This window comes from Chanodichthys erythropterus, chromosome 20, assembly GCF_024489055.1.
Source record: "Chanodichthys erythropterus isolate Z2021 chromosome 20, ASM2448905v1, whole genome shotgun sequence".
NCBI lineage: Eukaryota > Metazoa > Chordata > Actinopteri > Cypriniformes > Xenocyprididae > Chanodichthys > Chanodichthys erythropterus.
The window spans coordinates 15,609,655-15,633,348 of record NC_090240.1 but is presented as its reverse complement, the minus strand read 5'-3'; the positions used below and the strand labels follow the sequence as shown (position 1 = coordinate 15,633,348).

Below are 23,694 nucleotides of genomic sequence, written 5' to 3'. Positions count from 1 at the left end.
ATAACCTTCATCTGCATTCAATTTCATCTTTGTATGCTAAAATTTGTTTGTATACCATCCCTATCAGATTGCCCTGGTGCAGACAGCATAGGCTGGCGTAGTCACATAACCCATGGTTCCCTGCGGCGGACACATCGAGATCCACATGCTCCATGTTCAACACCCTCTGATATTTCAGGACCTCCAACACCAGTCCACACAAGCAGCCCTTTGCGAACGCAGGAGAGGTAACAATCTCCTGCATTTATCAGTAGCTGTTGGAGCAGGGTTGGAACTACGGTCTACCACTGCAGTAGATGAATATGTTATCTTCTGACTTTAATACTCTATTGATTTCCTCTTCCTTTTTTAGTCCAAGCCTGAGTGTCCGTGAGTATGACTCAAGAGAGGTGAACAGTGAAAACAGCTTGGCCCACTCCCACAACAGGCCACACCCACCTGCCCTACAGTGCAACAGTACCAGTCTAGGGTCTCGGCAACCTACACTGTCTTCCAGTCAAGAGATTGCTGAGATACACCCTTTTCCTGCCACACCCACCACTGCCCAACAACCCTCTACCCATTCCCCGCCTACAACACCTCCCACCCCACAAATCTCAGCAGAAAACTCCGCCCCCTTAACAACTCCATCAGAATCCACCCAACCACAGACAAACTGCTCACCTACTGCTGCTACAGTGCCGCCCACAGGGGAAATGGTACCACTGTCAACTGAGACTGCTAAACCAGCACGTTCACCACGTCCCTCCTCCCCCATCTCAACCGAGTCCATCCCAGCTCACTTGCAGAGCAATGGAGTATCACCATCTCCAGAGCCAGATGTCCCTAAACCTGCTTCTTCTGCCCCTGCGTCTCCTCATCCACCCACTGGTGACCGTGAGAGTTCTTCCTCCCCTGAACCCCCAGTACCTGGATTTGCCACGCTGGGCAGGAAGCTGATGTTGGGCTCTGAAACCTCACTTCTTGCAGGGCACAGTATGGACGGCAGCCCCAATTCCACTCCTACCTTCCCCGTCTCTCCAGCTTGTTGCACCCCATCTCCTCCACCAGGCTCCTACTCAGGAGCTCCTACTTCTGTCCCACAGCCTCCTCTCCCTGAAAAACGTCGCCCGTCCGGGCAGCCAGGCTCGCCCAACGGGAGATCTGGAACGCTGAGGGCGTCCATGAATCATCAGCCCTCTGGGCAGCACCACGTTACCTTCTCACCTTCAGTAGGAGAGCTGACCATGCCTGCTGGGCAGGGAGAAGTAGTTGTGGATGGTGAGATGGGCAGCCGTGTCAGTGTAAAATTTGTGCAGGACAGCTCTCGATTTTGGTATAAACCTGGAATCTCCAGAGAGCAAGGTGAGACAACTACTGTAGTCCTTTTATTTAACTATATGAAACTATATGCAGTTTAGAGGTATCTTCTTAACCAGTTGCTGAGTAGGGTTGGGTAAAAATATAGATTTTTCAGTTAATCTGAATTTGAACATCCCAATTCATAGAGTTAAAGGGAAGTTTACTGCAAAATAATGGCAAGAGATTTATTTCGTTTGATTTGCCTTTGTGGGCTTATAACTTATGGTTCATTTTAGTGAATCAAAAACGCATAATGCATCCAGCATTATCTGATTAACTTATAAATGACTCTTATAATCCAGACAGCAACATAGTGTGGCCCAGATCCGCCCAATCTGGTACATTAGGATTACACGCAGACCAATAACTGAGGAAGAATTTCTTTCAAATGTATATTATTACAAAAACTATACACAAATGAATCAGAATCAAATCAGATTTGAATCACAAAGTCTCAGTAAGTGTGTAATCTTTGCGTAAACAGTTTTGCTTGTGTAAATGCAGCCATGTCTCATTAGTGGTCCTTGCACTTTTCATAACCCTATGTATTAGTAGTACTAATAGTGATGTTTACTGTTATGCTGTAGTGTTTTTACATGTGCAGCAACAGATTGTTGTTCCATATGCTTGGATCCTTTTTTTAAACAGCGATGTCTCATTAAACTGTCCTGTCTCTGTTCAACAGCTATAGCAGCACTGAAGGAAAGAGAGCCAGGGGCCTTCCTCATCCGAGACAGTAACTCTTTCCAGGGGGCCTACGGTTTGGCCCTGAAAGTTGCCAGCCCACCCCCCAACGTCAATAACCATAGCAGCAAAGGTACGCCACATCTGCAGGCATTTCCTCACACAAACATTTATCTTGCTTCAGTGTTGCTCCCAAAGCTGTCTGTCTGCACAGGAAACACACGACTGCACCTGAAGTACTCTAGCAGAGCTAAACATCATGAAAATTTAGAGCTAAAGCTGAAATGTGTCATTTCTGCGGCATTAGTGTCAAAAAAACGGAATTGCAAAAACAATGATTGTCTTCAAAAAAAAAAACAAATCACATGATAACCCTTTGCATGATAGGGTTGTGATCCATTCAGAATTGAACTGAGAATGCCAAATAAAGGAATATACATAAAACAGGAAGTAGAAGTGCAATTCGAATTTAAATGTAAGTAGAATTAAAATGAATTAAATGAAAGTCATGGGACTAATTTTTAACTAGAAAAGTGGTCAAGATATATATATATATATATACAAACCTGATTCCAAAGTTGGGACACTGTACAAATTGTGAATAAAAACAGAATGTAATGATGTGGAAGTTTCAAATTTCAATATTTTATTCAGAATACAACATAGATGACATATCAAATGTTTAAACTGAGAAAATGTATCATTTTAAGGGAAAAATAAGTTGATTTTAAATCTGAGGAGACAAGTTGCTCAAGTTTAGGAATAGGAATGTTGTCCCATTCTTGTCTAATACAGGCTTCTAGTTGCTCAACTGTCTTAGGTCTTCTTTTTCGCATCTTCCTCTTTATGATACGCCAAATGTTTTCTATGGGTGAAAGATCTGGACTGCAGGCTGGCCATTTCAGTACCCAGATCCTTCTTCTACGCAGCCATGATGTTGTAATTGATGCAGTATGTGGTCTGGCATTGTCATGTTGGAAAATACAAGGTCTTTCCTGAAAGAGACGACATCTGGATGGGAACATATGTTGTTCTAGAACTTGGATATACCTTTCAGCATTGATGGTGCCTTTCCAGATGTGTAAGCTGCCCATGCCACATGCACTCATGCAACCCCATACCATCAGAGATGCAGGCTTCTGAACTGAGCGCTGATAACAACTTGGGTTGTCCTTGTCCTCTTTAGTCTGGATGACATGGTGTCCCAGTTTTCCAAAAAAAGCTTCAAATTTTGATTCATCTGACCACAGAACAGTTTTCCACTTTTCCACAGTCCATTTTAAATGAGCCTTGGCCCAGAGAAAATGCCTGCGCTTCTGGATCATGTTTAGATATGGCTTCTTTTTTGACCTATAGAGTTTTATTCGGCAACGGCGAATGGCACGGTGGATTGTGTTCACCGACAATGTTTTCTGGAAGTATTCCTGAGCCCATGTTGTGATTTCCATTACAGTAGCATTCCTGTATGTGATGCAGTGCCGTCTAAGGGTCCGAAGATCATGGGCATCCAGTATGGTTTTCCAGCCTTGACCCTTACGCACAGAGATTGTTCCAGATTCTCTGAATCTTTGGATGATATTATGCACTGTAGATGATGATAACTTCAAACTCTTTGCAAGTTTTTTTCTGAGAAACTCCTTTCTGATATTGCTCCACTATTTTTGGCCGCAGCATTGGGGGAATTGGTGATCCTCTGCCCATCTTGACTTCTGAGAGACACTGCCACTCTGAGAGGCTCTTTTTATACCCAATCATGTTGCCAATTGACCTAATAAGTTGCAAATTGGTCCTCCAGCTGTTCCTTATATGTACATTTAACTTTTCCGGCCTCTTATTGCTACCTGTCCCAACTTTTTTGGAATATGTAGCTCTCATGAAATCCAAAATGAGCCAATATTTGGCATGACATTTCAAAATGTCTCACTTTCAACATTTGATATGTTATCTATATTGTATTGTGAATAAAATATAAGTTTATGAGATTTGTAAATTATTGCATTCCTTTTTTATTCAATTTGTACAGTGTCCCAACTTTTTTGGAATTGGGTTTGTATATGTGTATATATATATATATATATATATATATATAATTTTTGTATTATTATTATTATTATTATTATTATTTTAGCTTGACAGCCTATTTTTGAAAGGTTTAGAAAACATCTTTTACAGACAGAATGATAGATTTTATTGATTTGTATTTCATTGTCATAATTAAAACCAGACCAAGTGCAAATGAGAACACTGTTTATTTTGGTAGTCTTCAACTAAATATTTAATTGCAACATTTAATTGGGAACTGCTTTGGGAATGCTTTGTATGACTTCCGCATTTAAACAGTGATGTATGTGAATCTAAATATCCATTAATCACAATATCGATGCAATATTTTGAAAAGTTGTTATGGTTTGGTACACAACCAATAATAGCATCATAGCTTGCATTAAAGATCTAATTTCCTGTCTGATAGTAGGAGGAGACCCTCTGGAGCAGCTGGTTCGACACTTCCTGATTGAAACAGGGCCTCGAGGAGTGAAGATCAAGGGCTGTCAGAACGAGCCCTACTTTGGTGAGCAGTTCAGCTTCACCAGACACTGATTAAGCTTAGTCCTGGTTTATATTAGAGCTTAAAGGCATAGTTCACTCAGAAATGATTCTGTCGTCATTCACTCACCCTCATGTCGTTCCAAACCTGTATGACTTTCTTTATGAAGATGTTAGGCAGAATGTTCTTGTGGTCCTAGATCTGATCTGGAAGACCAATATACAGTCAAACCAACATTTATTCAGACACCTTGAACATTTCATTCATTATTACAGTTTATATAGTTTAAAAAAATGGTAATGAAATATGACAAGATCTCAGAGTTAAACTGTGTCAGAAAAAAATAAACTTAATTATGTCAGATAACACTTAAGCAAAACATGTTCAGATCAAAGTGTCTGAATAATTTTTGGTCCCAAATTTATATCAATTTTACTGTATAAAATGTTTTGGGGTATAATATGTCAAAGTTTACTTTATTTTGCTATCCTCGCTTACATAAATAAATATCCTAGATCTACTAGTAAAAAAATATTAAAAATGATATCTAATTTGACTAAGTTTGACTGTGTGTACAAATGTGGATTTAGCCAGGTTGAATAAAGTTTTGTGAAAGTTGAGCTCAGGTTAGTGTGAAAATGACTTGAGTGCAGCATCAGTTCGCTCCATGCATGCAAGGTATTCAGACAGCAGTACTGTCAAATCTCTATACGATATCGCTATAGAACACTGAATGTACCAAATTGTACATTCGCTCTTTATGAAGCAGCGTTCTGAACTGTCATGAGTTTTAGAGGTTGAGATGAAGCTCACATCTTTGATGTTTTTCTGTATTAGAAAGCCAGGAAGTACTTTTATGCCTGTGATTAGTTGCTGTCTGGCTTCATTTTGGTGCTTTTGCAATCTGGCACATCAGTTTTTAAGGTAAATAATGTTGAAGTGTTATGAAAGTGAAGTATTGAGGTCCTGTGTGTGTGTTTTGTCATTGGTAGGGAGTCTTTCAGCACTGGTGTATCAGCATTCCATTACACCTATCTCTCTGCCCTGTGCCCTCCGCATCCCAGAGAAAGGTAAACACCACAGCACACATCAACACGCCACGCTGAGATATCACTATGATGAAAGCACATTCATAACATGCACTCAATGTCAAGTTAGAGTTTGTGAAGAATTGTAAGGCATGAAATGAATGCTTCAAATCACAAAAAGCCAGAGAAAGATTTTTCTTAAAACTACAAAACGGTAAACCATTCGGGTTTTTATTTTAAATTGTAATAATTTTTCACAACATTACTGCCTTTCAAATAAAGGCAGCCTTGGTGAGCATTAGAGACATTTTTCATAAAAATAAATAAATAAAACTTTTGAACAGTAGTGTTAACAAACTGTATGACCAGAAGACGTGTATTTAAGCATCTGTGTTTGAATCTCAGAGACGGTCTATGAATCATTATGTCGCACTCTCAGACCCAATAGGTGAAGTTCTGGAGGTTCAGCCAGCCAGTAACATGAGTACAGCTGCAGACCTTCTGAAACAGGGAGCAGGTGAGTGTGAACCAGCGCATCTGTCCTCATGTTCATCTTCTCTCTGTAACATCTATAACCTCTGACGTCTCTCCTCAGCCTGTAATGTGCTGTACCTGAACTCAGTGGAGACCGAGTCTCTCACGGGACCCCAGGCTATCGCCAAGGCCACTGGGGCCACGATGTCACGCAACCCTCGGCCCTCTGCGACGGTGGTCCACTTTAAGGTGTCAGCCCAGGGCATCACACTGACAGACAGTCAGCGCAGGTATGCCCACTCATCCCTCTTTTTGCTTTTGAAAGTATAACCATATCGTTTTTCAGTTTTTTTTTGAGTAATATAAATGTGAGGACAGGTTGTTACTGTCACACAGAGTTGACTGTGAGAGGTTTGGGTTTTCAGGGTGTTCTTCAGGAGACATTATCCCATCAACAGCGTGACTTACAGCAGTGTGGACCCACAAGACAGGAGGTGAGATTGTAGTGGCAGAAATGCTAGGGGTGGTTTATATCTACTCTACGTTTTCCCAAACATTATTTTTTATTTCTTTCTCATACAGTATATTCACTGCCCGGCCAAAAAAAAAAGTCACTGTTTGGATTTTAATAGGCAAATACTTAAAAGGTGCCCTAGATTCAAAAATTGAATTTATCTCGGCATAGTTAAATAACAAGAGTTCAGTTCATGGAAATGACATACAGTGAGTCTCAAACTCCATTGTTTCCTCCTTCTTATATAAATCTCATTTGTTTAAAAGACCTCCGAAGAACAGGCGAATCTCAACATAACACCGACTGTTACGTAATATACGTCATTAATATGTACAACCCCAATATTTGCATATGCCAGCCCATGCTCAAGGCATTACACAAGGGCAGCCAGTATTAACGTCTGGATCTGTGCACAGCTGAATCATCAGACTAGGTAAGCAAGCAAGAACAAAAGCGAAAAATGGCAGATGGAGCAATAATAACTAACATGATCCATGATATTTTTAGTGATATTTGTAAACTGTCTTTCTAAATGTTTCATTAGCATGTTGCTAATGTACTGTTAAATGTGGTTAAAGTTACCATCGTTTCTTACTGTATTCACAGAGACAAGAGTCGTCGCTATTTTCATTTTTAAACACTTGCAGTCTGTATAATGCATAAACACAACTTCATTCTTTATAAATCTCTCCAACAGTGTGTAATGTTAGCTTTAGCCACGGAGCACTATCAAACTCATTCAGAATCAAATGTAAACATCCAAATAAATACTATAGTCACAGGAATCGATGTATGCATGATGAACACTTTGTAAAGATCGATTTTGAGGATTATATTAGCTGTGTGAACTGTGTTTATGCTGTTTAAGGCAAGCACAAGCTCGGGGGGCGGGGAGCACGAGATTTAAAGGGGCAGCACTGCATAAATCAGTGTGTTTATAATGATGCCCCAAAATAGGCAGTTAAAAAAATTAATAAAAAAAAAAGCTATGGGGTATTTTGAGCTGAAACTTCACAGACACATTCAGGAGACACCTTAGACTTATATTACATCTTTTGAAAACTTTAAGAATCTATGAATGGATCATTATTACAGTGATTATTATGTTTCTATCATGTTATATGTTTGGTAACAGTCCTTTTAACCCTTAAAGATGGAGTGTGTAGTTTTTAATTTCTTAAACAACCATGTATTAAGATGTATCATGGCCATATTCCAGAATGACAATGTCAAGATTGACCAGAGTTTAAACTGTTACCTATTAAAATCCAAACAGCGACCCTTTTTTGTCCGGGCTTACATATAAAACCTCTTGTATGAGAAACAACAATATGCCAACTTTGCAGTGCATTCCACATCCAAAGCAATTACAAACCATTAAAGTGCCCCTGTTATGCTATTTTAAAGGTTCCTAGTTTTGTTTTGGAGGTCTTCTACAGTAGCTCTACATGCAGTAAAGGTCAAAAAACACTTTAATTTTCTCATAATATACATTGCAACATCACCTAATTTTTTCAAAGTCTGAAAATGGTTTGCTTGTAGATTCAGTCTCTCTAAACCCCTCCTTTCCGAGAGCCTACTCTGCTCTGATTGGTCAGATGACCCAATCTGCTGCTCACAGCGCTCATCGAAATTGAAACGCCCGTTACCATATCTGAATTTCAGCTGCATCAGTTTACTCAGCACTTGATACACTGTGATACGAACAGTAATGATTGTGCCGTTTTTGCCATATCAATTCCTCATTTGGTTATGCATGCAAAGTGGATCAGCTTTTGCAGCGCTGAAAACAGCGTCTTCTCAGCATGTTGACAACATGAACCAAACTCTTTCAAGCCTCAGCTACAACTACAGTGTTTGAGGGTCAAAATTGATGTTGTGGGCAGCCAATGAAGACCATATGTTTTTTTACATTGTTATAAAGGTATGTGACAGGACTGGAATTGCTGACTTGTTTCAGGCAGTTCAGAATCGAGTCTTTCTTTTAGGAGGCAATAACTTTATTTCTATCATGACAACTTTCAGAAGATTTTTAGCATGGTAATGGATATGACAATGTTACTGTATTTGGTGTATTAATGTATTTTTGCCCTCAGACTGCGCCATCTAGAGTTTCATGACAGAACTGTGTATTTGTTGTGCACTTTGCAGACCTTTTACATTCACAAGCAGCTACATATATGACACACTATATGAAAGGTAATGTTAGAAAAAGCATAATGGGGACACTTTGAGGTTACTGTAATCATTGAAAGGAAAAATGTGGATATAGAAATAAAAAAAAACATTTTAAATGTTTTTTGTTTTGTATATAGGAGGATTTTTTTCTTTTGCTTTTTTCTTTAATGTTTTGTTTTTGTTTTGTTTAGTTTAATAGTTGCTTGCCTAGAACTAGTATTACACAGAAATCTAATCAGGTAGTGCATGAATCTCTATGGGCTGCTCTGTCTGTGTGTACGTAAATGTTTTTTTGTTTGTTTTTAAATCATTTATGTGTTTATATTTTCGGTTGTATGTAAAACACAAGCTTTGGGGCTCATTAAATGTAAACCCACCCTGTGCAGACAAAACACTCGTCTTTTCTTAAACCATCACTTTGAACCCTGTAAATAGTTTGGGCTCTGTGATTTTTATTTTGTAAGCGCTCTCTCATGGCAGTCAGCAACCAGTTTTGCGTCTAAAGAATTTGAGGCGGTAACATTAAACCAGATGTTACAGAAATCAGCGTTTTGTCTTTTGGGTTACCCACCAAAAAAAAAAAAAAGGGGCAAATTTTAAAACAACATCAGTTAGATTTGATAATGTACAAAATATGATTTGACCATATGTAGAAATGAAAGCAGTGTGTGTGTGTGTGTGTGTGCGTTACAACCGCGGCCTACATACTTTACACAAGTATACGAATGCAAATACTTCTAGCTTGATTTCACGTATCATTGCAATCGGAAATGTGTCAGAACGGAATTCAAATGCAGCGCAAGTTTGTTTCCACCACAGCAATGCAGGAACAGGATAAGTATGTACAACAGGACCGGTGAACTTGCATGTGTGCTTTGACCTCAGATTGAGAGCATGTTCATGTGTGGCTGAGCAGCGTCCCTTGTGTGCGTGCAAGTCTGTTCCTCAGTCTTGTCTCTGTCTCCCTCTTGCTGCCGTAGGTGGACTAACTCAGACAGCACGACCTCTAAGTAAGTCTAAATGATACGTATGTGTCGTCTGGACTGCTTGATTCCTCTGTGTTCCTCTGATAGGAAACTGATTATGTGCTTATATGCATGCTGTTCTACTCTTAGATTACCACAGTCTGTCCGTTCACTCACTCCTTGTTTGGATTGTAAGACTGACTGACATATTTTATCCACAATCTCTCATATGCGTATCTCTCTACCTTCTCTCAGAGTATTTGGTTTCGTTGCCAAGAAGCCCGGCAGCGTGTCGGAGAACGTTTGCCATCTTTTCGCAGAGCTGGATCCCGAACAGCCTGCGACTGCCATCGTCAACTTCATTAACAAAGTAATGCTGGCGCCGCAGAGACGCTAGAGCCCCAGGGACGAGGAGGATCGTTCATCACATGACTCCAATGTTGCACCTTCTGTCAGAACTGAAGACTGCAGGAACTTTTTGGCAAAGACAAGGGCTTTACTGTCGACTAACATGATACCAAAACACATTAAATCCAAAATATACAGAATGTAACCAAACTAAAGCCTGTTGTGGTTTTGCATTTTTAGAGCTTTTTTGGTGTTTGTGGGATTGTAAATGATTTTGTCACCAAGATTTTTTTAAAATTTGTACATTTTAGGCACAGCATTGACCCATGAATAAAATAAATGTTATATATATGCACTCAAACATATGAATTGCACAGATAACAGCCTCTGCAGTACGACAATCATCTATATATAAGCGCTGTAAAATCGATTAATTGCGATATATGTGTGTGTGTATATATATATATATATATATATATATATATATACACACACACACACACACATATATATATGTACAATGTTAGATGCAGTTACAATTGTGATTACAGTATTATATCAGTGCTGTCAAAACGATTAATCATGATTAATTGTAACTGCATCTAACATAAAAGTTTGTCCATATACTGTATATGTGTGTCTATATATATATATATATATATATATATAATATACATAATCGTGATTAATCGACTTTACAGTATTATATCAGTGCTGTCAAAACGATTAAAGTCGATTAATCACGATTAATCGTGTGTAACAAAAATTTGTGTGTGTGTGTATATGTGTATATATATATATTATAGACACACATATACAGTATATGGACAAACTTTTATGTTAGATGCAGTTACAATTAATCATGATTAATCGTTTTGACAGCACTGATCTAATACTGTAAAATCAATTAACCGTGATTAATCGCATGTAACAAAAGTTTGTCAATATAAAAATGTATGTATATATATACACATACAGACACACACATTTATATGTACAAACTTTTATGTTAGATGCAGTTTTGACAGCAATAATATATATATATATAAAATCACATTTTTTGTTTTTGTGTTTTGACGTAAACTAAATTATGGTCAAAAACCTTTATTAAATGAATCCGCCAAATTTAAGTGCATTTTTTGTCCATTCAACTGGAAAGAAGGTGCCATGGTTTCTGAATCTGGCCCCGTGTCTGCGAACGACAGGGAAAGTTACAGAGAGTTTGAGGTGGAGAAACCGATGGAGGACCAGACATGGCGTAGTCGTGATGCTGAGCAGCTGTTGTGCTCTGCTGGGGTTCCAGTATATGGAAGATTTATGTGTCATGTAGTATGATGTCACAATGGAAGGCTGATGGTCATGTGATTATTACCCAGAGAGAATTCGGTTGCCTTTAGAGTAGGAAGGAACTTTATTTTGTCCCATTTTGTTGTGTATTTTATGCACTGTTCACAAATAGAATCAAATAAGAAGACAGTGGTACATAACCATCCACATAAGCACAAACGTCGTATATGACCTGGTCATTATACCATAGCCATTGTGCCTGACGTATCGTGTAGTAGAACATTATATTGGAATGTAATCAGTCTTAAAACTGACAGGACAGGTGGACGTTTCTGCCTTCATTCTGTATTTCATGTTTTGCATAATGATTTCATGATCTCCAGAAGCTGTTTGTAACCAAAGACGTGTGGCCATGTATTCATTCAATTACTTTAAGCTGTGCCATTTATTTTACTTGCCTGTATCAACGAGTTATTGCTGTTTTTGACATAGTAAGACACGTCTATGACAACTTTAATATATTGTCTTCTGTATTTTCTTATGGATCTTTGTATGTAGTAATATATTTTCACACATGCAGCTGACTTGGAAAGTTAAAAAAAGACTACATGGAAGGATTTTGATAAGAAAAGGATTTTTTTAATTATCTTATGCTATTTTTTTCAGTGTATGCACAAGTGAAAATTATTATAAATGTAAAGTCATGGTACCAAATCTGAATTCATGAAGTGAATTATTTCTATTCTAATGCACTATTACCATCATCATGTAATATTACTTGTTTATCTTTTCAGATATCAATCTCAGACAGGCAAGTCAGAGTTCTCGTGAATATGGGAAGGAAGAAAGATCTTTCTGAAGATGAAATGGTGCAGTGTCTTGCGAAAGGCATTAAAAACAACTAATATTTTGCTAAAACTAAATATAGATTGTTGAAACGGTCATAAGATTTGTGAGTGATTTAAAGGCTTATTAAAGTTTGTCAGTTTTTTTTAATTGCTTTGGTGCAATTTTCACAAGCAATTGGTACATTTTTAAAACTCTTAGTACTAATATCACAACAGATCATCAAAAGTGTATTTTTTTTTTTTTTTAACATTTCAGCATATTTTCCATTGCATTAATACAATACACAAAATCACAAAGTGATAATCAGGTGACACTGATTATCTCTTCATCACGGCACCTGTTAGTGGGTGGATATATTAGGCAGCAAGTGAACATTTTGTCGCGAGTTTGACAAGGACCAAATTGTGATGGCTAGACGACTGGGTCAGAACATCTCCAAAACTGCAGCTCTTGTGGGTGTTCCCGGTCTGCAGTGGTCAGTATCTATCAAAAGTGCTCCAAGGAAGGAACAGTGGTGAAGTGGAGACCGGGTCATGGAGGCCGGGTGTGTGTGTGTCTCTTACCTGGGGAACACATGGCACCAGGATGCACTATGGGAAGAAGGCAAGCCAGCAGAGGCAGTGTGATGCTCTGGGCAATGTTCTGCTGGGAAACCTTGGGTCCTGCAATCCATGTGGATGTTACTTTGACAAGTACCACCTACCCAAGCATTGTATAAAAAACCTTGTATAAAAAAACCTGAAACCACATTTTTTTATACAAGAATTTATTAATCATAAGGCCATTTATTCAGAAGTATTGAACAAACTGAAATAGTTGCTTTGAAACAGATGTCATCTATTTCTTTTGGACATGTGTAACAAGTTATTCAGTCAACAATTATGCATTATTTCCTTGTCAACAGCTCTTTTTCTCTGTGGTACAACTACTAGTTGTCAAATCAAATGATTACAGTTTACAAACTGCTCAAATGTCACGAGTGCGACATTAAATGCATCCTATACTCGTCTAATCCACTCGAGTGAAGACGACTTAGTCTTGGCCATATCAAAAGGGACAATGTAAACGGTACACAACATTAAAACAAAATATTTCACAATCTTTGGTAACTTGATTCTTTCTACAACGACAACAAAAAAAATGTTGCTCTACTCAAATACGGAAAGGAAATGTTTGGTTCAGCTTTACTAGGAAGTGAATAATTGGGACTGTTGTGAATGAATGTTCTGGATAATGGAAATACAGTAACCTTCTGTACACGCTAAGTGAAAAACAAATCAAAAACTACAATTTAAAAACATTCATCATCAAGTGCTGGTTATAAAATGTTCCCCTTTGGTTTTGTTTTTATCTTGAAAAAACAAGAGGTAAAAAAGATAGACATTCACAATTTCATTTTCCATTCTACCAATAAGCAGCCCGAAATTTAAGGCCACACGTTACCGTCATGGCAACCAGGGCCGTCGTCAGGTCCCCTATGTTACAGCCTGGGCCACCCATAAAAAGGTTGTGAACTTAAGCGACGGCCCAGATGGCGATTTACCCTACAGTATTGAGGCAGAGGTGATTCAAACTTGCATTTACAATAAAGAGCTTTTCATTCAGCATTCACAGCTGCGGTGAACAGATTGTGTGGAAAGCTAAATAACTCAGCTTAAAAACTCATAGGTGTGAATTTTCCTCAGTTGACAGGGAAACCGTCTTCCCTTTAAGATAAGCGTTTGATTCAGTTCAGGTGCCGTAGTGTTTAACATACAAACCAAAGATGACGTGTAGCCTACAGCGCCCTCTTTGTCCTCTGTGTCTGAAAAGGTCGCCCGTCAGCTTTCAGAGGAGCCCTTTAGTACCAGTGAGGTCAAACCATTGCATACAACAGAAACAGGTATATCGAAACAATAAATAAAGGGTTGTTCCCAAAAGGAAAAGTTGCAGCTGGAACTTTTCTGAGTCAGGAGTCTGATGGTGCACTGGACAGATATCAAGAAGGGGATCTCAGCAGTGGAATGCGTGAGGTGATGAGGAGAATCCCGGCTCTTCAGTGTACTCCGGGTTGTGGTTGGTGTCTGGACTGTGCTGGTCTTCTGTCTCTGGAGACATGGAGCTATTGTAGTCCTCAGCCTCCATCTGCTCCTCCTTAATTTGAGACTGATGCCTGTGAACACAGACAGCTCACGTGAACCAGGATCTTCCACTTCAGCATGAGTGAAAGTGTCACTGAAAGCATAGTTCTCAAAACAGGGCATCTATACGAATGAACCCTTTTCACATTTCTATACATCAAGTTTTTTTAAAGAAGAAAATATATTCAAGTGCCCCTAATATGCTTTTACAGATGTAACTTTACATGTAGTAAGTAATGGTAAAGTTTGTGAACGTAAAAGGTCTGTAAAGTTTCAAAGATTAAAGTGCACGATAAATTCAGTTATAGTCTCCTAAAAGAAAGAACCGGATCTGAACTGCCTGAAACGAGTCGTCAGTAGTTCCAGTCTCACCTCCTGCTTAAACCAACATAGGTTTGTAACAAATTTGCATAATGCCATCCTATGGTGTTCATTGGCTGCCCACAAACAACGTCTACTTTGACCCTTTGGTTCGTGTTGTCGAGAAGACGCGGTTTTCTGTGCTGCGAAAGCAAATCCAAATTACATGCACAACCAAAGGATGAGAACATGAGAACTGACGCCATCTTTACTTTTCGTTTCACTGTGTATCAAGAGCTGAGAGGAAGCTGAAATTCAGATATGGGAATGGTTTTTAATTTCCGTTATGCGCTGTAAGCGGTAGACCAATCACAACAGACGGGCCATCTGACCAATCAGAGCAAAGTAGGCGTCATTAACGAAAGTAGGTTTATAGAGACCGAATCCTTTATCGAACCATTTCAGACACTGTGTGATAAGAGGCTGCAATGCCTATTATGAGAAATTTAAGGTGTTTTCTAACCTTTGATGAATGTAAACCTATTGTAGGAGACCTCCAAAACAAAACCTTTAAAATAGCATAATAGGGGCATTAAAAAAAAAAAAAAAAATCTACTTTGTAATAATACTGGACTGAAAATATAACAACAATACATTTTTCTTTGGGGATAAAAATAGTAATGCTGTATAATAAGAGTAATATATTTCTGTCCTAAGTCACTTTTATGTGGATTTTACGATTTCAAAAAGCAACAAGTGAAAGTGAAATCTAAATCTTTACTGCCGTGTCAGTTTTTTTACGACTTGTGGACATTTTGAATTATGGACAAAAGTGGACATTGTAATGTTAATCAAGCCTTATTTTTACATTAAGGAATTTAAGACTTACGGTGCATTCACACCAGACGCGAATGTAGCGTTAAAGCGTGAGTGATTTACATGTTAAGTCAATGCAAAGACGCGATAGACATCCTGTGGCGCAAACTGAGCGTTGAGAGTTAAAAAATCTGAACTTTGTCGAATATTCGCACTGCATTAGCCAATCAGGAGCTTGCTCTAGCAGTGACGTGATTACAACGTAGCGAGCGGAGGCAGAAATCCGAAACAACAATGGAGGACAAAATCATCATTGCTGTATGTGGGTACCCTGAGCTCTATGATACATCTTCGTACTTTTATAGAAACAGGAATAAAAAGGATCTTGCTAGGAAGAAAGTGAGTGAGGAGGTCGGACAATCTGGTAAATTGTAAAAAACTCTTTACTCAATTTTTATTTATATATATATATATATATATATATATATATATATATATATATATATATATATATATATATATATATATATACACACACACACACACACACACACACACACACACACACACACACACACACACACACACACACACAGACTACAAGCTAGCTAAAACCAGCAAATTGAGCTTATTCGCTGTATTTTACAACTACTTTCCAGCTGATGAGTTGATGTGTTTATTCAGAGGAAGTGTGCAGAAAGTGGAAGAGTCTGTTGTGAAGTGAATTTCACGCGTGAATGAAGCGAGTAAACTCAAAATCTATGCACGAATAGCTTGGTTTTCAAGAACTACAATCAATTTTTTTTTTTTTACTTTAATTACAGATATAAAAAGGTATCCAAACCTTATAACATTAGTAATTTTATATATTAAAATACAAAGTTTATAATGGCTATTATTGTTCACTAAATACTACTTTATATTACATTGTTGCCATACTTTGAGAAACTATGTTTAGCAACACCTTCAGTGCAGGTTATGTAGTTACGCCAGTGGGTGGCAGCAAGGGACTGACTTTAAGAGCGAGTTAGTAGACCATTCATTATAAAAAATGCTGATACATTCTGGAACAAATCAAGGTTGTAAACAAGGAAATTATTTTAACTTTGAACACCACCTTATAAGGTGTAATCGACAAGTAAAGAGGGTCCAGAGTGAAGCTGAATCTGACGCGTCACTTCAAAGAGATCAATCCATTGACCAGTGCTGACAGCACTATGAGGAATATCACGCTCATAGCCATGCGAAATGACTTTAGATTTCAGACGGGCTGCAGTGTTATTTTGCATCAAAAGATAATATGTTTGTGTTTTTTTTTTTCTTTCTTTTTTTAAATTAAACACTAATTACTAGGGCTAGTTATTGACATTTTTTTTACGATTCGATTAATATTCACATGCTTTCAATTCGATTTCGATTCAATTATTTTGGATGTAGTATTGCAGTTACAGTACATGGCAAATTTTCTAGAGGAAAAAAATCTCAGCTAATGCTGTAAACTACACATGAGAGTCAGCTGGTTCTACTATAATAATATTGAAGGTTAAATTAACTTATTTATATACAAACACTTAAATTACACTCAATGATGTTTTTTTTATGAATAAAGTTTAGAATTACATAATCATATTTCTACTCCAATTTTTTTTTTTTTTTAAATATAAACATTTAAATCACTGCTGTCAAAACTGATTTATTCAAACATGCATTAAATATTGAAGAACATTAATGAATATGTAACGGTGCATCGCTATATTTATCAGAATGCTGCTTTCTAGAGCACTTTTATAGCTGACTAATGAGTTTATGGTCACTGAATGTGTTTTTCTGAGGTAAATGTGACGTCATGTGACATTGAAGGTGTTTTATTGAGTCTTTCCGAGGTTGAAACACTGATTGAGCGATTACACAAGACATGATACGGATTTCAGTAAGTTGTACTGTATATTTTAACATACCTTCAGATGTTCATTTTTATTTCGCGCTGTAACTGGTATTAAAGCAGAGGAGAGGATGATCACATGCTTCTCTTTAACTGAGGCGCTAAAGCGATCCGTCACGCCACATTTAACAGCGACGGAGACTTTGCTTCATATCAAAAGTAACAAAGCACAAAGATTACTGTGATTTATTGGATGGGAGGTGCTACATATTCTGCTCATTCATCAACTGAAAACAGACTAGACTAATCGATTGTTGGGATTTAAGAATCGATATCGGTTCGTAAAAATGAGAATCAATTAAAATCGAGAAAACGATATTTTTTACCCAGCCCTACTTATTTCATATATATTGTATTTCAATAAGTCGAGCACTTTTCAAGTACCTCTTCATAAATATTGCTGTTCTCAAGGGTTTCCCAGGACTCAAATTCAAGTACTTCAAGACCTTTAAGCACCTTGTACGAACCCTAGCAGTCAGTGGCAGACATCATGTTCTCAGTGTTTACTGGAGTGATATTGAACAGGCAGGACAGGGGACTCACAGTGTGGGCAGAGGAGACAGCTCCAGGCTGGAGTCGCTGCGGGAGCCCTCGTCATGATCGTGAGAACTCATGTCCTCATGCAGCGCGCCGGTCAGGGCTTTCAGACTGGACGCTCCCATGGACGCCGAGCCATACAGGGGCAGACTGCTGTCCACCATCGCTGCCTGAGGAGAAACACTGTATTAAGATCACAGAAAACAACACTGGTATCACAAACAAGTTAAATATACCACCATTCAAAAGTTTGTGGTCAGTAAGATTTGAATACATTTATTCAGCAAGGATGCATTAAATTGATCAAAAAAGTGACAGTAAAGACATCAATAATGTTACAAAAGATTTCCATTTCTAATAAGTGCTGTTCATGTAAACTTTCTATTCAAAGAATCCTGAGGAGAAGAAAAAATATATAAACCAGTACAACCATTTTCAACACTCATAATCATGATAAATGTTTCTTGAGCAGCAAATCAGCATATTAGAATGATTTCTGAAGGATCATGTGACACTGAAGACTGGAGTAATGATGCTGAAAATTCAGCTTTGATCACAGGAATAAATTACACTTTAAAATTTGTATTTTTATTTAATTATATTTCTGTTTTTACTGTATTTTTGATCAAATAAATGCAGCCTTGGTGAACGAAAGATAAATCTAAATGGCCCCAAACTTTTGAATGGCAGTGTGTGTATGAATGAATCTCAGGTGAGAATCCATACCTGCAGAGCAGACAGGGCAGGACTCTGACCCAGACTGGACTGGATGTTCTTCACCAGAGGTGATCTGAAGAAACAGACCTCAGCGTCGTTAGTGACAATGACCTGTGAAATTGAAAACTTTGCAATCAGATGTGCGCTTACCCAGTGATCTTTTGTGGCCGCCTTTTCTGAAACTCCAGCTCATCCACAGTCCAAACGGCTCCCTTCACATTCTCAACTCGTACGAAACACTTGTGAAGACTGAGGTTGTGGCGAACTGCATTCTGAGATTACAGAATAAATGAACAAACTGATCCAGGCCACAGGAAATCAATCAAGACTGTGTCTTTTCAGTTACCTTCCATGTTGCTGCATTGCGTCTGAAATACGCGAATGTTCGAGTGAACCAGTTGTAGATTTCATTTAGCGTTAGCTGCTTTTCTGGAGACTCCAAAATGGCCTAGAAATTAAAAAAGGGAACAATTTGTCTCTCATAGAGCAGCTGATAAAAGTAAAGGTTTCACTAAGGCTGCATTTACACTGCAAGTCTTAATGCACAGATCCGATCTTTTGACCCATGTGTTTACATTCAGTTTAGACACATCTGCAGGGTTCCCACTTTTTCAGCGATCATTTTCCAGGACATTTTCAATTTTACAACAATGGGAATAAAAGACTGGGATTACGCCCTAAAGTAATATATTGCTCTCTAAGTCTTTAAAAGTTTTATTGCCATGACTTAACTATAAAATCAGTTTTTAATGTGAGCTCTTAATCATACATTATGACTATGGAAGATTGTTTCCATAAAAAAATAAAAAAGGTTGCGACTTTTACTTTTTATCTCGCTATTCAGATTTTTCTTGCAATTGCAAGTTTATATCTCATGATTCTAAGAAACGAAGTAAGAATCGCAAGATGTAAACTGTCAAATGCCAGAAAAAATAATTGCGAGAAAAAAAAAGTCAGAATAGCGTAATATAAACAAGCAATTATGACTTTTTTCCTGGCAACTGCGAGCTTATATCACAATTATGTAAACTCGCATTTGTAAGAAAAATATTTAGACTTGTGAGATAAAAAGTTGCAATCAGGCTAAAATTTATTTATTATTCAGTGGCGAAAACAAGATTCCATAGTTTATTGTCATTACTTAACTACTGATACACTTCTATTTTTTTTGGCATTAAGTTTTGGAAAAACATTTTCTTTGCAAGGTGGACTTTTCAGGGTAAGAGATGGACTAAAAATAAACTCCAACACCTTACAGCTAGATTCCGAAATATAAATCCTTCAAACAGTGGTACAAGAGGATGTGGTGCTGGTCCTTCAAGAGTCACTCTCAATCAGTCTGTCTATAAAGCCTATAAAAAAAAAAAAAACCTGTATTCTTACTACAATTCAGTATGTGATTCTTAAATGGGGGGCATTTTTCAGGATTCTTTACCTAACCTAAGTCTCTGAGATCCTGACACCTCAAACTCCTGGAGAATCCAGGTAGGTTGAAGTTCTGGAAAATGGTGGCGCTGGAGACTAAAGGGTTCCTGATGGTTTCACCCTTAATTCTTCACCTTAATTCTTAATTCTTTTGCATTTAATGTGTCTTTTCTTATCCACCTGTTTTTGTCTGACCTTGCTGACACAATGAGCATTTTGCTGTCCAATGGTCATGCCTTAACTGCAATTTCTAGTATTGCATTAATATTGTATCCTTCTCATGGGAATTTAATAATTTTTGACTTTTCAGTCTGAGATAAATCTCTTTTTGGCTCATTTTATCTGTAAAAAAAAAACAAGCCTTCATAAACTAACTTCATGACTACATACAAAATGAATAGTAGTTATTAAAATTGATTGGTTTGGAATTGGTAAAATGTGCTCAGGAAAAATATGATCAGAAAATCAACTTGCATAATAATTAAGCAAAAAAATATGCATTTAAGCAGTTAATAACATACTATAACAATATAATAACTGCTGCAAGTGGCAACAAGACTAAATATCATAACTGAAAAAATACTACTCTCACGTGTCAAAAATCTGGATTCCTGAACATCACACTTTCTGCAACTAATGGTGATTGTTTTAGGTCAGTGATAAACTCTTTGGCCTCAACTAAATAAAAACCCAAGAACTTTTTAAAAAATAATTTTCCAGGACAACTCAGGACAGGACATGTGTTTTCCAGGACTGGAAAATTTGATCTGGTATCCAATATCTGTGTTTACATTAACTCCCGCCCAAAATGATAGTCATTGATAGCTTTACATGCACATGTTGGAACATCGGATTTTGAATTGCCGTGCTATTAAAATTATTGATATATTTCACATCGGGTGGCCATGATTACCTGCCAGAATGGACAAGTTAACAGCTGTCAGTGTCATGGATGTACTGCAGCGCAAATTCTAACTGAACAAATATAAACTGGAAAAATAAAAGGTAATTTGTGTTTGTTATTTTATCTACAGTCGTTAAATCTAGAATTCTGAAGAGTTGCACGTAAGATTACATTTATTTGAATGAATGATAAAGAGAGAGCGCACATGAGAGAGAGAGAGTAGCCTACCCAGTGAAGCTTTTGGTTTATTAAAATAAAAAAATAAAAAACACATGGCGGTCTCTTTTAAATTAACCAGGCAGAGGTTGAAATTCAGCTGCAGAATGTGTGTGTGTGTGTGTGCGCGTGAGTGCGCAATTTCTTTCAAGGAAGAAAATAGACAAAAGTTGCGTCCCAAATGACGCACTATACACTATGCACTTATACACTATGTACTTGTGCACTATGCACTCATCCATGTAGTGCATGAATTGTATAAGGTTATTTTGTCATTTAACAACGGAGTCCGATCCTCCCTTCCCCTCCACTATGTAATTAAAGCTGTGACAGTAGAGTGCACGAAGTGTCCAACATTCCACACTTCGTTTTTTCCGTTAATTTAGTGCATCATCCGGGTATTTAAAGTGTACTTTTTCTTTTTGGAATTTTCAGTGTGAACGCACTACTGCACTATTTGTACTTAAAAACGTCATAGAATAGTGCACAAGTATGCTAATTGGGACGCACCTATAGGCTATAAAGTTTACCTCAATAATAAAGCTGCAAATTTTTAGTGCGAACATTAAAGCTACCTTTTAGTAAACAAACGTGTCGCCCTCGCCTGGTGGAATCGGATATGCGTGTTCAGACGTAGGTTGCACGTCCAGAGATAAAACCACATTTGGAAGTGGCTCAGATCGGATGCGGAAAAAAATTGATCAAATTTCGATCCGTGTCAGATGTGAGCAAAAAAAAAAATCGGATTTTTTGTGCCAGTGTAAACGCAGCTGAAAGTTGTCGAGACAGCCTGGTTGATGGCCGTTTCATCAGAAATGATGGTGCAGTGGTGAGGTAACAAAGGCTGGATGATGGTTTCTTACCTGCCTGATCAAAGCTGCATATGTAAATGGAGGCCTGACCTCAGCACTCAGGTAAAACTCCTTATTCTGCACGATGTCTACAAGACATAGGAGAGAGGTGCTGCTACGTCAGTTAACAAAATCAACTTTTTTAAAACTATATCTTTATAGTCCTTGGAGTAAACAGACTTTTACACTGGTTTCAGGCCATCCTTGTTGTAGAGCCCTGGTAACTACACTACAGTGAGTGTTATACTGGCTCTGACACTGACAGTGGGCAAGAGGTCACTGATCTCACCTTGGTCCATGGCCATGTTGTACTTGTCAGAGTAGCGTTTGCGGATGGGACCCATGCTGTGCAGGCTGGTGGGTATGATGACGGAGGGCATCTGTGGGAGTGACGTGAGGGGTGTAGACGGGGCTGTGGCACTCTGGGACAGGCTCATGGAGGGAGTGGTCTTGGGAACGGTTGCCTTGGCAAGAGTGAGGTTGGACACCAGATTCACCTAATAAAAATTTGAAAGTATTATTTCACCAGCAATCTTAATGTATCTTCAGAACTACAGAAATGTGTATATAATCAAACATAGTAAACGGTAAATGGAGTGACATACTGGCTGAGGGGCTGGTTTGGGCTCAGTAGACTTGACATGGAGGTGGGCCATCATGGCCTGAAGGCGTTCTTTGTCTTTAGCGAGCTGTTTGACAAACACAAACACAGCAGAGATGTATCATTGATAAACCTGAAGCTTACTGTTGTCTAGCGTTCACATGGTGGATTATTTCTTTATGTGTACATACAGAGCAGGAAAAAGATTAGAGCTCAGATTAGAGCAGGATGTTCAACTGCATGCAAAGCAGAAAACAAACATTTCTTTAGTCTAATCACAATAAAATGTCAGCATATCAAGAAGCGGTTTCGTCTGGAGAAAAGTCAACTGTGCTGAATGTTATTTAAAGCTTTACCTGAAGCTCGAGCTGCTGAACCACCTGCATCTGAACTCTGCACTGCGCCGTGCTCTTGTCATCCAGAGCATGTTCACTGTTCAAATGCCTGAAAAACGCAACAGACACATGCAGACGTTCAGCATACATCAAGACAGGACCAGTCATTAAAACACATCTGTTAACCTGATGTGTTAACATCTGTTATTTTCTTTTACTTTGTGATTTTAACATTGAGTTTCGTCTTTTTATTTTTTTTTCTCTTGCACTTTGAATTAGCAGCGTGTATGAAATGTGCTATATAAATAAACTTGCCCTGCCTTGCCTAAAGTTGTCTCAAAAAAATAAATCTAGTTTCATTTGCAAACACAATCAGCCGAATAATACAACACCACCATGGGTAGTTTCACTCATTTTAGCGTATCAATCAAAAATTTGGGGTTGGAAGTCTCTTCTGCTCACCAAAGATGCATTTTTTTTTTTTATTAAAAAATACAGTTAAAATACAGCATCATTACTTCAGTCTTCAGTGTCACATCATCCTTCTGAAATCATTATAATATGTTGATTTGATGCTCAAGAAACATTATTTTTATCATCATCAATGTTAAAAACAGATTTCTTAACATTAATTTTAAGGATTTTAAGAAATTTCAAAAGAAAACCATTTATTTGAAGTCTTTTATAACATTAATAATGTCATTACTGTCAATTTAA

At 37.9% G+C, this 23,694-nt stretch overlaps 2 protein-coding genes across 7 annotated transcripts in view; one reads left to right on the top strand and one right to left on the bottom strand.

The window, feature by feature from the left end:
• The window catches only part of tns2a (tensin 2a), a 70,790-nt gene extending 60,116 nt beyond the window's left edge, over nucleotides 1-10,674 (top strand). Inside the window, exons 19-28 of one of the 2 annotated variants that reach the window (XM_067372040.1) lie at nucleotides 68-227; nucleotides 353-1,344; nucleotides 2,027-2,158; nucleotides 4,499-4,594; nucleotides 5,563-5,640; nucleotides 6,038-6,115; nucleotides 6,194-6,362; nucleotides 6,498-6,566; nucleotides 9,745-9,774; nucleotides 9,985-10,674. In XM_067372040.1, the coding sequence (XP_067228141.1) occupies nucleotides 68-227; nucleotides 353-1,344; nucleotides 2,027-2,158; nucleotides 4,499-4,594; nucleotides 5,563-5,640; nucleotides 6,038-6,115; nucleotides 6,194-6,362; nucleotides 6,498-6,566; nucleotides 9,745-9,774; nucleotides 9,985-10,126 (1,946 nt within the window). In that variant the 3' untranslated portion in view covers nucleotides 10,127-10,674. Of the gene's footprint in view, nucleotides 1-67; nucleotides 228-352; nucleotides 1,345-2,026; nucleotides 2,159-4,495; nucleotides 4,595-5,562; nucleotides 5,641-6,037; nucleotides 6,116-6,193; nucleotides 6,363-6,497; nucleotides 6,567-9,744; nucleotides 9,775-9,984 lie in introns of both variants that reach the window. The other variant, XM_067372039.1, reaches the window with a different exon arrangement.
• A 1,702-nt stretch (nucleotides 10,675-12,376) lies between these two features.
• The window catches only part of foxp1a (forkhead box P1a), a 52,087-nt gene continuing 40,769 nt past the window's right edge, over nucleotides 12,377-23,694 (bottom strand). The window contains exons 8-16 of one of the 5 annotated variants that reach the window (XM_067372041.1): nucleotides 22,999-23,086; nucleotides 22,647-22,730; nucleotides 22,331-22,538; nucleotides 22,054-22,130; nucleotides 18,992-19,093; nucleotides 18,796-18,917; nucleotides 18,655-18,718; nucleotides 17,935-18,098; nucleotides 12,377-14,365 (exon numbers count right to left, since the gene is read on the bottom strand). In XM_067372041.1, coding sequence (XP_067228142.1) covers nucleotides 14,206-14,365; nucleotides 17,935-18,098; nucleotides 18,655-18,718; nucleotides 18,796-18,917; nucleotides 18,992-19,093; nucleotides 22,054-22,130; nucleotides 22,331-22,538; nucleotides 22,647-22,730; nucleotides 22,999-23,086 — 1,069 coding nt within the window. In that variant the 3' untranslated portion in view covers nucleotides 12,377-14,205. The remainder of the gene's footprint in view (nucleotides 14,366-17,934; nucleotides 18,099-18,654; nucleotides 18,719-18,795; nucleotides 18,918-18,991; nucleotides 19,094-22,053; nucleotides 22,131-22,330; nucleotides 22,539-22,646; nucleotides 22,731-22,998; nucleotides 23,087-23,694) is intronic. The other 4 variants (XM_067372043.1, XM_067372042.1, XM_067372044.1 and 1 more) reach the window with 4 other exon arrangements.